Here is a 15,260-nt window from a genome sequence, read left to right on the forward strand (position 1 = left end):
AGGTAGGAGAATTGCTTGAACCCGGAAGGCAGAGGTTGCAGTGAGCCGAGATCGCACCATTGCACTCCAGCCTGGGCAACAAGAGCAAAACTCCATCTTGAAAAACAACAACAACAATTAGTTCGTAGTTTGATGTCAAGAGCTACAACTCCAGTGCAGGGGATATAGCCCTAACCTAGGGATCTAACCTGGAGCCCCGTCCTGGCTTCTCACTGTATGAGCTGTCTAGCTCATACAAGTCACTGAGGTTGTTTTCTCATATATAACATGGAAGAAATACCAACTCCCTTTCTCTCAGAGATAATTAAGTAACAGCTGTTAAGGAAATCTGAAGTTCAGTACAAATGAGTGCATTGAACCTCCTCAGAATTGCCACTCCACTACAGCCTGGGTGACAGGCGAGACTCCGTTTCGGAAAAATAAATAAAAAATAAAAAAAAGAATCCTCCTCAGAATATCTGCACTGGTAGGATTTCTCCTTGCTCAAGGTTTCATAGCCAGGTAGAGCTTTTTTTTTCCCCCACTGAACACATTTACATAAAAGTGTAATTATTATTATCTCCCAGAATACCTAAGTTGTTAGAAATTTTGCTGCTTTCAGTTATATACCCAACGCATTTGATAATTTTTCTACCTCAAATTATGCTGCTATGCAAATCTCATGAGTTTTATGTATATGGGAAAATCAACTGTGGAAAATATTGCTATAAAAATGCTCCAACCCATTGACTTTACCAGAGCTGGAGAGGAAAACAATCAAGTAAAGAGAAACAGAAGAAAAGAGATGAGTTTCTTTTACAGGGATGAACTAGAAGAGATCTACCCTGCCCCCATCATTTTTGCTTTTCGATTATAATTTTTCAAGAGGAGATATGATATTTAAATAGGCCCTAGAAACTTGCAGCTGGTGAGAGAGAGATATAAGCTAACGTCACAGTGTGGGGAGCTCAACATGCTAAGTGTAAGGTCTTGCTAACTAAATTAAAGAGAAGTATTAAATACTTCGGAGAATGCCATTAAAAAACGCGTCTGGTCAGTCTTCTTACTCTACAGTCCTAACTCATATATTACAGTTATATTTTCAATGAAATCCTCTAATTTTGAGGAAAGGCTGACCTGGAGCCAATTTCCTATGTACATCAGAGTGTCAGAAAAGAAGTGCAAAAGTGCTCCTTTTTCTCTCCAAGGGGATGAAATCCACCTAAATAGCCCTAACATTACCATTCTTCGAGAACTTAGTAGAATTGTACTCTGTTGCAATTAGGAGGTGCTTTGTAATTTGTTTTTGTTTATGACCTGGTATTTTGTAGCTATAATTAATGAGGGATTCAATTCATTTTCAACAAAGCAATTTTTACAAATGCATATCATATTTACCAAGGGTATATATCCAGAGAGGAGGATGATGATCATAGTGTCTTTGCATCAATGTAATTTAGTGTGGCAAAGCTCCACCTGGCTGTGGGACCAAGTGGCCCCTTCCAGGATTCTGAGTATTCTATCAATTCCCTTCTTTCCCTCAGCCACCCAACCTCTGACCACCAAGGCCAACGAATCCCCCAATTCTATCAATCCTCCTTCCCCACCACGACCAAAGTGAACTCAGGACACCTCCTTCCTCGTGCTTTGATGCGCAGAGCAGGCCCCTATCCTTAGTCTTGCCCCTTCTGATCTCCTGCCACTGAGAATGTGAAGGGAAAGCCTGGCCACCTTGTTCTGGTACTAGCACTTTTCCATGACTCCCAAAAGAGCCCTGATGTGAAGTGGATTCTTGGTCCTTCGCTGGTAAAACTCAAAGAATGATGCTTCATTGGATGGTTGTGAGGATTAAATGGCATAAAGTAAATGAAACCATTTGTTTTAAACAGTCCTAACTCCCATATTATAGTAATATTTTCAATGAAATCCTCTAATATTGAGGAAAGGCTGACCTGGAGCCAATTTTAACAAATGAAACCATTTGTTTTAAACAAATCGTTTCATTTACTTTATGCCATTTAATTTTTTACATTGAAACAAATGTAAGAAATTATATTAGTGGAAATTTAAATTTACTAGATAATTCAGTAATTAAGTAAAGTAGTTAAATATAATTACTTGGGTACTTAAATTGATTTAATACATCATGCCAGAGGTTTGGTGGATTTACACAAGCTGGAATGAAAAAGCACTGACTGATTTTTCTGTACATTATATATCAGATGTTACATCCTAATCAGTGCTCAGGTGGGAACTGCCTGTTACACAGCAGGCAATCAATAATGCCTCAGTGATAGTTTGTTCATAGTTTACATGCTGGATTTGATGATATGTAGACAGAGCTATACTCCTGATTCTTTTTCTGAAAACCCCATTAGACCACAAATCTACTTTTTCAACAGATGTGTCTACATAGGGTTACTCATCCTTATAGAAAAATAAAACGAAATCCCAATAATCTGCAGATGCTTATTGGGGCTGAAATCCCCCAAACATATTCTAAAGTAAATATTCAACAATAATAAATACCTGATAATCAAGTTAATATCTAGAGAGTAACCACAGCTGTGTATTAGGAAATGGTTGGAGTTTTATTAATGCTCTGAGTCATCAGAGATAAGTTTTGTGCCCCTGAACGAAAATAAACCTGTCATGGAAGTGTTCAGTAACAATGGAAGCAGAAGACCAAATTTTCTTAGTGAGAGAGTTAATACAATAATGAAAAGAGAGATACATAAAGTATTAGGCTCCTCGGAAAAGTTATGATTGTTTAATGGGTTATATCACAGCTACCCTGGACTTTAATAAGGTGTGATTATGAGACCAATATCACTCTACCAGGAAACATAACAAAATATGTGTTACTATTCATAGGAGTACAGTTATAGGCTCATAGTAACTGTTTCCTAAATACTCGCTGATTAAATCAATTAGCAAACAAGATTCAGAAGGCTCTTTTATGGTTACCATTATTGATTCCAACATCTTTTAGTATCAGTGCTATTTAAAAATAGTGGTCTCATAATATTATCATGACAATTTTCCTAATGAGCTCATAGAATATTCATAGTATATATATGTATATGTGTGTATTCCACAATAACCTATGAAATACAATGCATTTCACAATCCTTCCTTATCCAGAAACGATCTTTATGATAGACAATTTTCTAATGTCCAACAAGTTGTGCAAATGTTTAATGATATTGGAACTTGTAATATTCTGCAAATGGCTGTGGACTATTACAGGAACACAGACATGATAAATACAGGACCTAATGGCCACTGTTCCCCCACAATCCCGCAAGAGACATCAATAATCAATCATGGCACTTTTTCCCACTAAGCCTGGAATTTATCCTCAATGTCGATTTTAACATAGTATTCCACACAGCACCTGTTAACCCATTCATTTATTCATTTAACAGATATTATTGATTTCTTACTATGTGCAAGGTACCGTATCAGGGAGGCACACTGCAGATAAAAGTCACCCAAGACAGACATGGACCTTGCCATCAGAGGACTTGGATTAACAATGGATTTGACACCCAAAGTCATGATTATTTGCTAGATCTGCTCTGTTGTATAGTTGAAGTGGAACTAATTCTAAATAGAGTGTCTCTTTTGTGACAGTAGGTGACTGAGTGGAGAGGCTTGCACTCCCTGGCTCCATAAAGCCATGTCTATTGAATAGTTTAGGAGTTAAAGGTGAAAATAACTGAACACTGTTATTAGGGGAAAAAAAGATGGTGTTCAGAATGAATAAATTTTTCTCCCACTCCCCTGTAGAGACAGGGGCAACCTGTGACTCATTGTGAAGTGTTTTCCTTTCTCCACAAATGTCGGAAAGAACACAATATGCTATGTGGAATTAGAAAAAGAGAACAGATGGCTGAGTTTATGGCTTTTTCCACCACTATCAAGCATGTTGTCTTTCCCCCTCAGCTGCAAAATTACTTCTCTTAAAGTCTCTGCTCTTAATGCTGTGCCTTCCTGCTTCATTCCTGCCTGCCGTCTTTTCATTCCTGCTTTACAAGTGGGCTGACTTACCCAAGCAAAGTTCCCCGGCTTACATCCCACTCGTATGTGGAAGTGGGCTGACTGTATCCCTTCATGGCAAACTGCTTGGATGGTTTGTCCCTTACAGCTGTCTACCCCCTGGACAAGTGCAAAATGTCAAAACAGTTCAGAAGATCAGGGACGTGAAAATGGCTCAGTCAAAATCAGGCTGATAGCAGCTACAAAGAGGTTCCTGTCAATAACAGGCAACTGTTCTGCTGCCTCCTAAGACTAATCCTGAATCTGGGTAAGTACATATTATGCTTGGGGAAAATACTGTCCAGTTGCTTTATTTCACAAATTAAAAAAAAAAAAAAAAAAAACTCATGGCCAGCCTCGGTGGCTGATGCCTATAATCCCAGCACTTTGGGAGGCCGAGGCAGGTGGAGCACCTAAGGTCAGGAGTTCAAGACCAGCCTGACCAACATGGCAAAACCCCATCTCTACTAAAAATACAAAAATTAGCCAGGCATGGTGGCATGCCCCTGTAATCCTAGCTACTTGGGAGGCTGAGGCAGGAGAATCACTTGAACCTGGGAGGTGGAGGTTGCACTGAACTAAGATAATGCCATTGCACTCCAGCCTGGGCGACACAGTGACTCCATCTCAAAAAACAAAACAAACAAACAAATAAAATAAACTCACTGAAGTGTGAATTCTACTGTCTACCTCCAATGCAAAGACCCAGTTCTTGAAGTCACTGGTAGACCCACAATGTATATTAGTGATCGATGCTGATGGCTGGTTGTTTTCTTTTGTTTTTTAACCTGATTCTATAACTGAAGTGCCTACTAATTTTGCTTTGTGTTGTCTACAGCCTTGTGTGTGTGTGTGTGTGTGTGTGTGTATGTGTGTATTTTTCTTTAATCCCCTCAAGATTTGGAAATTGACTGGAACTAAACAAGGAAGAAGAAAGTGACAGGCCATTTTTATTATTCTTTCTCACAGTTCCAATTTTACTGTGAGTTTCTACTTAAAAGATTTTGTATTTTTTCCCTTTGAATGTTACTTCATTTGTTCATTCTCTAAGGAAGAAAAAACAGTATCATAAAAATTATGAATGAATAAAAATGATTTTTCTATGAGTATCATAAAAAATGAATCAAACATGATTCATTTTTACCCTTTGCCCTGTATCCTGGTCAGTGCCAGTTCTCATGTCATTATAGTAGTTCCTCAGTGAACATGAAATAATACAACATTGCCCATTGGAACCAATTATATAACACTCAATAGATATGACAGCAACACTGAGTCTATTAATTTAGTAGAAACACAATATTTTACAGTTCTAGCATATAAGAGAATGCAATTGTGTTAAATGACAAAATCATGTATTCTATTTTGGGCTTCTCAATAATTAAGAAATAGAGCTAAAATCCTTTCATTTATTTATTCATCCAACTATGGGCCAAATACTGTGCTAGGATCTGTGGGTACAGAGGTGACGTATACAGACCAGTGTCTCTCTCTTTGTGGAGCACACAAGTGACTGACTGGGCCTTGACAATTCTGGTTAATTCAGTTTCACTTCATGAAAGTATCTACAACTAAGATGAAATCTCTTTCCTAACCTGTTTCTTTCATACTCACTAGGAAAGCCACCCTTCCAATGGACCAGGGTAGATTTATGACCCACTGAAAAGCAACAGCAAATAGAATGTAGAAAATGGAAGTCTTACCACTAATAAATATATAGATTGCAGATTCTGTTTTCTTCTTTGAAATAGGTACAGGTAGGTATTTGCAGCTGTAGAAGCCAGTGTGGTTTGCTTGAGCTGCGTTCAAGGTCAAAGTACTGCAGAATTGTTTCCCATTTCTTCCACAGGCAGATTTAGTTATTCTCAGCCTTTCGCTTTCCTTACTCACCGATTCAGGCAAAGACCATCCGTGGGCTGCTTCCCCTCTGCAATCACAGATAAGAGAACAAAACACGATTATGGCTGGGCCCCGGGCTTAGCACCAGTTCCTAAGCATTCATTTTATTAGGAAGCTGAGGTCCTCTCTTAAGTGTAGTCATCTTCCTCTTTACGGGAAAGCAACACATTTAGAAAAGCTATTGAACAATACTCAGAATAAAGATGCAGAACTATATGGGCATCCCTTCCCCCATTTCCCTGAGTGAGTAATGCTCTCCCTTCCCCATGAATCCCCTTTCATGGGAAGCTGGATGCATATGGTTTGCACTTTGCAGCTCATGGGCAATCACTGAGGTCCCTACCTTTCTACTCTACTCTGGGAATGATTTTGCCTGAGGCATGGTGACTAAATTATTCCCAAACCATCATAGTCACTTACCTGCATTGGAGATGCAGTGTCTGGCCTGCTTGCATGACGTGCTGGGTGCCTTTTAAACTCAGTTCAGGACCTTTTAATTTTGAACCTGAACTAGATCCTGGAAAACAAATTTTTAAAATGTATTATTTGCAAATTACCTTCTTACTTTTTTTTATTTATCTTTACATAAAGGTGAGTTTTCATTTTTAATTTATATAATCTTTAATTTACTTTTATCTTTAATTTATATGCAAAAGATACACTAATATAAATTTCTCTTCATTCACAAATTTTTTCTAGCTTTACCCTTGCTTCTAAATATTATATATCCTTTTATACAAAATGACCTAAATAACATCCAAAAGCCTATTTATGTAGAATGTTAAAGGATTCATATAGGTTCAACACAATTATGTTAGAATATAAAATAACTTGTTAAATATTCAAATATGTAATAATTTAGTAAAAACTTTTAATAAATGTCAGTGTCGTCCAAGATAGATTTCCAATACTGAACTTCCTCCAGTGTGGGCCATCTGCTCCTATAGGCCTGTCTCATCTTTTTTCTGAATAAAAAGTACAGAAATTTTCCTGGGTTCTGGACTTAGTGCAGTCATTAGTTGAGCAATGATATATTTTTGGCTAATCATTTCCCTTTCTGAACCAGTTTCCTCATTTGGAAAACTAATTTGAGAATCAAAATCAGCTTTAAAAGCCATTTTGGTTTGTTTTACATAATCTATGAGTTCCCTCTAAAATGGTACAGTCAAAAGGGAACTGTTCACACTCTTACGTGACATTTGACAAATATCTCACAGAGGATTGTTGTGAGGCAATGAAGTCAGGTGGTGAAAGTGCCTTCAAATCTACACATCTCTAGATGATGCAATAATGACATCAATTTTAGTGACTAGTTGTGTCACCCTAGACAAATCATCTCTCTCTTTCCAGATCTCACTTCTCTTATCTGTAAAAAAGATATTGGACTAGATGACCTTGAAATCTCTGACCTTCCATTTCTCACAGTCCCAGCCTGATATAGCTTGGATGTTGACCCTCCAAATCTGATGCTGAATTGTAATCCTCAGTGTTGGAAGTGGGGCCTGGTAGGAGGTGTTAGCCTCAAGGGGGTGGATCCCTCACGCATGGCATGGTGCTGTTATTTAGATCTGATTATTTAAAAGTGTGTGGCACCTCCCTGATTCTCTTGTTCCTGCTCTCACCATGTGATACACCTGCTCCTGTTTTGCCTTTGACATGAGTAAGGGCTCCCTGAGGCCTCACCAGAAGGCGAGCAGATGCTATCACCATGCTTGTACAGCCTGCAGAACTGTGAGTCAATTACACCTCTTAATAAATTACCAAGCCTCAGATTTTTTTTTTGTTTCTTTTTCCTCAGATATTTCTTTAGAGCAATACATGAACAGCCTAACAGTCAGCCTCATGATTTTTTGAACCATAGGTGCTATAGACGCTGAGCCTCCCTTGAAGCTCTTATCTACCAATCAGAATACTCTCAGTAAGGATCTCTCTCGCCTCCTGCCTCCCCTCATCCCTCACTCTCTCCTCTCCTCCTCCCTCTTATTCACCAGCCTCCTCCTCCTCCCCTCTTCCCAGGCAGCTGAAATGCCTAGGAAAGGCAGGGGATGAGGGGCTCAGGATTAGCATTCCTTAGGCGGGAATAGAAGTTAGTGGGAGGGAGGAAAGATATTCTTGGAGAGAGAAAAGTTTAGTATTGGGCACCAATTTCAGGGCATAGTTTTACTTTTAAAAAATCAGTTTAAGTAGTGGAAATAGAAGGCAGAAGCTTGAAGTGAATGGTCACGCAGGCTTTACCATTAGGTCACAGATCTGTGAGAGGAGATGCATGTGCCAAATACCGTGGTTATGCCCAGCAGAGCTCTCCAGCGTTTCTCTTGGGTTTGAATATATCAAAGAAAACTAGATTCAGTTAGATCTGTGTTTGAAGCTTAGCTTTCCCACCGACTGACTGCATGACTTTGGCATCACTTAATTTGCTGCTCCTCAGCTTCCTCATGAGTGGAACCAGAAACCTTATGAACAACCTCATAGGCAGGGTGTGTGGATTCGGTGTTGTGCTGTGGAAGTGGCTGGCTTGCTGCCTGGCACGCTGTCCCCCAACCAGAAGAAGACAACGTAACTGAATGGTTAAAAGACACTGAGAAGAATGGGGTTATTGTTAAGTTTAGGGGAAAATGCTAAAAAAAATATGTCGTTACATAATTTGTCTCCAGTAAGATCAGTGAATTTTGCACTTGGAATGAGGAAGCTAGATAAAAATATTTAACCAAAACAAAGGAAAACAGAAGTATAAGGAAACAAATTTCCAAGTAACTGGTGACTTCGAGTATTACTATCCTTCAGTTAATAGGAAACCAGAATCTCACAAAGGTTATTGGAGGTGTCAAGTTTATAGTTTAACAGGAAAATGAATAAGAAAAAGAGAAAGTGAAAATATTTATTTCTCAAATGCTTTAAATTCACATTATTAGGCCTTACAACGTTTCTTTGAGGCCGTTTAATGCCCATACACCTATCTGAGTAATGAAGATGCAACTAACTTTTTTTTTAGCATCTACTACATGCCAGACACTTGCCCATCTTATTAGTGATTTACATAAAGATAGATATGTATATACATATCCATAAACACGTGCACAGTCACGGCATGGGGAACTCAGCTTGCTCGCCTCAGTGGCTCACAGTCATACTGCCCATTTAGACAATAAATTCACAGCCTATTTCATTTTCAAGGGTGGAGTGCTATAATTTAGCAGTGGAGCTCAGATGGGGATCAAAACTTTCCACTGCTTTACATGGCAACCTAGAAATCTATTTTAAAAGAATGATTTTGTCCTCCCGATAAATGATCTTGTCCTTTCTGTGAGCTACTGTTTTCATCAAAATCAATTACAATATAATCGTAAGAGGCATACAAATCTCCTTACATCAGGAAGACTATTATTTAAACAAAACAAAACCAAAAAACTCAACACAGAGCATGAAAATGGGCTTTATCCCATGTTGCTTTGCTAGAAAACTTGAGGTCAAGCAGTATGGGCTAATGGCACTAAAAAACCAACAGATGAACGGGGACTTATTTGAACACTGACTCTTTGTATTGGTCTTAGCTGAGAATTTGCTTCATTGTGTTTCTCTTCTGTATTATCTGGCAGGTGGAACAGAACTTTACGACTCTTTGACACAAATCCCTTCTCTCCTTCCCCACATGCTAAACCTCACATAGAAAGTCTATATATGTAGACTGTTCTAAAATGCCACCTTCATTCCCCACCTTCGTTTCATTAGGCAAAATAGAACGCCTTCTTTGACTTCAATGGGAAGAGTGAATACATATCCAAGTAAAAGATGGCTTTATTTTGCAACCAGATCCAAAGCCCAGATGATTGAGGCTCCTTCTTCAAGTGCTCTTCAAAGCTACCATGATGGATACTAAAAGAGCCAACTCCCACTAGAGGTCATTATGAACCAGATAGCCTTGCTGTCACTTTTAAAACTCAAGACTCTCAATCTGACTAAATGTATCTTTAGAAAACTGTGATTTTTACTAATCTAAATAAAAACAGTGTTCTAGCTGGTTGAATGCAACTTTAAGGCAAATCTCCTGGCCCCTCTCTCACCAGATGCCACCTCAGTGCCCCTTAGTCTATTGAAGTCTTAGGGTTATTCTCTGTAAGAAAGGAGCTTTATTTGAATATAGATCACCAAACATCTGTGTTTTTCTATTTTTTATTATGAGTCATTAATCTCTCTAGCTCTGCCACTTACTAGTTCTGTTGTGGCCACAGGCAAGCCACATTAAGCCTCAGATTATCTGTCAATACAGGAGGTTAGACCTCAGTTTTTATGATCCTTTTCAGCTAACAATTCTCATCCTGGGATCACAGTAATTGATTACAATGTATAATTAAAAATCACATTTTAATAATACTTACAGTTAGTAAAAAAAAAAATAGCCCAATTTTAAAAATCAGCCAAGGATCTGAATAGACACCTTCCCAAAGAAGATATATAAATAACCAAAAAGCCCATGAAAAGATGAAGCCTTGTGAGTCATCAGGAACATGCAAATAAAAACACAGCGAGACACCACTTCAGGCCAACTCAAATAGCTTAAATAAAAGAGACAGATAAGAACAAGTGTTGGTGAGAATGTGGAGAAACTGGAACTCTTTTACAATGCAGGGAGGATTTTTAAATGGTGTGACCCACTTTGGAAAACAGTATGGCAGTTCCTCAAATGGTTAAACATAGAGTTGATCATAATTTAAACACATGACTCAGCAATTACACTCCTAGGTATCTACCCAAGACAGATGAAAACACCATCCACATAAAAAATTACACACAAATGTCCACAGCATATTGCCTATAACAGCCAAAAAGAAACAACTTGGGCCCAGTGCAGTGGCTCACGCCTGTAATCCCAGCACTTTGGGAGGCCGAGAAGGGCAAATCACCTGAGGTCAGGAGTTTGAGACCAGCCTGGCCAACATGGCGAAACCCCATCTCTACTAAAAATACAAAAATTAGCCGGGCATGGTGGTGCATGCCTCTAGTCCCAGCTACTAGTCCAGGCTTGAACCTGGAAAGTGGAGGTTGCAGTGAGCCAAGATGGCACCACTGCACTGCAGCCTGGGTGACAGAGTGAGACTCCATCAAAAGAGAAGAGAAGAGAGAAGAGAACAGGGAGGGAGGGAGGGAGGAAGGAAGGGAGGGACAGAGGGTGGGAGGGAGAGAGGGAGGGAGGGAAAGAAAGGAAAAAAGAAAGGAAGAAAGGAAGAAAGAAAGAAAGGAAAGAGAAAGAAAGAAAGAAAGAAAGAAAGAAAGAAAGAAAGAAAGAAAGAAAGAAAAAGAAAGAAAGAAAGAAAGAAAGAAAGAAGGAAGGAAGAAAGAAAGAACCGAATGTCCATCAGCTGATGAATGGGTAAATAAAATATGGCATATCATTACAATGGAGTGTTATTTGGCAATAAAAAGGAATGAGGTGCTGATACGTGCTGCCACACAGATTATCTTGAAAATATTATGCTGGTGCACAGAGAAAGTCACGTAAGCACACAAGGAGAAAGCAGCTGTCTACAAGCCACAGAGAGGCCTCAGGAGAGACCAGACCTGCCAGCACCTTGATCTCAAATTTCCAGATTCCAGAATTATGAGAAAACAAATTCCTCTAGTGTTACTGTTAAAAAACAAAAACAGGCTGGGCATGGTGGCTCTTGCCTGTAATCCCAGTACTTTCAGAGGCAAGAGCAGGTGCATCAACTGAGATCAGGAGTTTGAGGCCAGCCTGGCCAACATGGTGAAACCCTGTCTCTACTAAAGATACAAAAATTAGCTGAGGCAGGAGAATTGACTGAACCCAGGAGGTGGAGGTTGCGTTGAGCCGAGATCGCGCCATTGCACTCCAGCCTGGGTAACAAAAGCGAAACTCCGTCTAAAAAAAAAAAAAAAAAGATACAAAAATTAGCCAGATGTGGTGGTGCACACCTGTAATCCCAGCTACCCAGGAGGCTGAGGCATGAGAATCACTTGAACCTGGAGGTGGAGGTTTCAGTGAGTTGAGATTGCGCCCCTGCCCTCCAGCCTGGACCACAGAGGGAGACTCTGTCTCAAAAACAAAACAAAACAAAACAAACCAAAAACCCACAAATCACTGTACTAAGTAAAAGAAGCCAGTCACAAATGGCCACACATTATATGATTCCATTTATGTGAAATGTTCAGAACAGACAAATCCATGGAGACAGGAAGGCAGATTAGTGGTTGCCAGGGTTTCGGGGGAGGGGATGGAGAGTGACTGATAATCAGCATGGGGTTTCTTCTGGGGCATGAAAATGTTCTCAAATTAGATTAATGGTGATGGTTGCACAACTCTTGAATGTACTAAAAACCACTGAATTATATACTTTAATATTCTTGTCTCTTACAGTCATATTTTGGGGTGTCATATTCTGGTCTCCTATAGCATGTGAGCTTTATCTCAATAAAGCCGCTATTTTTAAAAACCCAACAACTTATGACTAAAGTAATCATAGAGTTATGTTGAAGGCCTAGAATATCCAGTTATTTTGAAATTCGTTGCCAGATATGTGTGAGGTTTTACACTAGTTTTTCCAGCTTAAAACTTTGGAAGGCTGATTTTAGAGAAATAATTTTTCCTTCATGTTCCATAACATCACTCTGTAAAAGAAGTTTACAAATATGTTGCAAAAAACTTGCTGTTCCCTCCCGCATTACCTTTTAAATTTAATTCAGTGTTAGTTTTAAATCACTCCTAATTGCATATTTTGAATTTTCCCTATTTAAATTGAAATTTTTAACAAATTATGTTGCTAAGACTCTCTGAAGAAATGTGTTTCCTTTTACAACAAATTTTTTCATTTTTAATTTATTTGTTTTTAACTTAAAGCTCTGTATATTCCATTTATTTCAAATGAAATGCATCTGTCTTTGATTTTGCATATTGTGTTTTCAATAGTACATAATCCTACATGATAAATGGCCTCTTAATCTCTAAATAGAGATCCCCAAGTATCGTGTTTCTAAAATTTGAATTTAAGATCATGAGCCCTTTACAAAGGTTGTTCGAGGTTAATTAAACATAATTCACAATAAAAGAAGATATTCTTTCCTTAAGATGTAACTTATTAAAGAATCTCACAGAATCTTTGTGGTTGGTGGCAAGGGTGGGAGAAGGGTAAAGAATGTAATTGCAAAATTCCAGAAGCTACCAACGTTTTAATTTGCGATGCTAATTCTTATAGGGCACTGATACTTAATTTAAAAGTTAACTCTGGTTCTTAACCTCTGTGTCATACCTCTATCCAAGTACTTATCAGATAATATAAAGTGGACATTAAAACTGAATGCCTAGATTAAAATTTCCACATTAAATGGAGACTACACCACCAGCTATGCTGACAGGGACCACGCTTTGATGAAGAGCATTATAATGTCCCATCTCCTCTCACTTCCAGAATGATGGAGAAAGGCCAGAGAGTTCATATTCCATCTACCAACAGCCTAAATAGATGACGGGAAAGCTATGGGAATTCATATGAACTGAAAGCATATTGTTTAAGTCCCACAATTAGCAATGACATTAATTTTTTAAATGTCAGGTTTGTTTTCCAAAACAACTGGCCTTAAATCAAAGAAGTATGTAAAGAAATGAAAGGATGTGCACAAAAATACACACACACACACACACACACACACACACGCCTGCTGACATGCATGCACATACTTTTCTGTCCATGAAAATTTTAAGTTTGTTTTAGTGGTGGTGGGGATGTTGATGTAGAACTAGAAGAGGTTTTTGGTGTATGCTTTAATTACATTTTTCATTCAGATTAGGCTTAGGGAAAGCTCTTTCTAGGCTGGGATTTAGAAATTGACTTGTATGTGGCAAGAGCATGAAGCAATGACTCACTGCTGACCTATCCTTTATGCAGATAAGATTTGTGACTTTTACATGGGCAACTTTACAAATATATTATATTTTATTTTAGGGTAACTGTGTTATTGGTCTTCAGGGTCCACAATAGGACTGAATGTTTAGGTAGCTGCTGTCCAGCAACATTATATTTCATTTTTAGAAAGTTTCTAATCCTAGGAACCTGCTTTTTCCTTAAATCTTTATAGTATATTAAACTCACTATTTTACCGCATTGATTTGTTGCTTTAGAGGTTTTGCCATTCTAAGTAATCCCCAAACTATTAGATTCAATATGTGAAGTCTCTGATCTCAAAACCTGAATAGAAAATTCAAAATAGTCATGTATGTAGCATTTATGCCTTGAATCCAGGTGTCAAAAAATAAATCAAGAAATTACCTAAATGTGTAATGCCAGCAATTAGCATTGGCACTTCTCACCAAGTATGTTCATTTCAATAATTCTGCTCTGGTTTGTTCGTTTTAAGGCTGTCTTACAATTCATATTTTAATTGTCTGTCAGTGAAAATCATAATTAGGTTTTGTAGCTCTTGACACAAAGGACATCACACTGTTAGCCACTGAAGTGGCCGAAGTCTAAAATCATCAGAACTTGGACAGTTTTCATCCCATCCATACATGGGTCATTAAGTTTACTCATTTTTCCTTAAGCTTTATAAAAGTTATTTAAAAGGAAAAAAAAAATCCGTGTGGTTTAAAATGCTTACCAAGAAAAAATGCTCTAATAACATCAACATTCCTACTGTCAATGTTTATGAGGGAAACATGTCTTCCGCGTGCCTCTCTGAGCTTTTTACTTGACACTGGCTTCTCTGAGGGTCACAGTTGAACAGGGCACATTCATTGATCATTAGTCCTGTCACCAGTCTACCATCAGGGGCCTACCCTTCCAATGACCTAGCCATGCACAACTCCTTTTCGTGTGACGTCAGTTAATTAAGGTTGGTTTGGGAGAAATCTCCTGCTGACCAAGGAGTTACCTTTTCCCAAAAAACGCTCTACTCCCACATCGCTGGCCTGGTATTAAATGAGTTCAGAAACCACTTCCCTAGAACTGTCTAACAACATGTCATTTCAGTTTACCATACGATGTCATGAAAGTTATCTGAGCTGCCTGGAGCAAAGGTCAAGATCTGGTTGACAGGGCACGAGACATCACTCGTAAAATACTCGGTAGAGAAGTCTGGTGGACCTTCACCTGGTTATGCAAAGGGCCATGAACAGAGCAAACACTCTCTACACCCTAAAAATGCATAGAGGAACGTTGTGTCTGTTAGGCAGGGCTTGGATGCATCTCTGTTTTCTCTATCAATGGCAGGAAACTTGTTAAATTTGAAGCATACTCCCCACGGGCTTATGTTCTTATCCAACGTCACTGTTCAGAGGTCTTTGTGGAAGCTGGGCCCTGATATCATGTCTTATAGAATGGATCGTAATCGCC

At 38.7% G+C, this 15,260-nt stretch overlaps 2 protein-coding genes across 4 annotated transcripts in view; one reads left to right on the forward strand and one right to left on the reverse strand.

The window, feature by feature from the left end:
- Positions 1-15,260, reverse strand: part of FLT1 (fms related receptor tyrosine kinase 1) — a 194,288-nt gene that overhangs the window by 160,635 nt on the left and 18,393 nt on the right. For both annotated transcript variants that reach the window (XM_035302428.3, XM_035302430.3), the window contains exons 2-3: positions 6,340-6,436; positions 5,724-5,947 (exon numbers count right to left, since the gene is read on the reverse strand). In XM_035302428.3, coding sequence (XP_035158319.1) covers positions 5,724-5,947; positions 6,340-6,436 — 321 coding nt within the window. The remainder of the gene's footprint in view (positions 1-5,723; positions 5,948-6,339; positions 6,437-15,260) is intronic.
- LOC144582767 (uncharacterized) overlaps positions 1-15,260 on the forward strand; it is a 178,972-nt gene that overhangs the window by 131,819 nt on the left and 31,893 nt on the right. The gene's annotated exons all lie outside the window — the stretch shown is intronic.

This window comes from Callithrix jacchus, chromosome 5 (assembly GCF_049354715.1).
Source record: "Callithrix jacchus isolate 240 chromosome 5, calJac240_pri, whole genome shotgun sequence".
In the NCBI taxonomy this organism is placed as follows: Eukaryota; Metazoa; Chordata; class Mammalia; order Primates; family Cebidae; genus Callithrix; species Callithrix jacchus.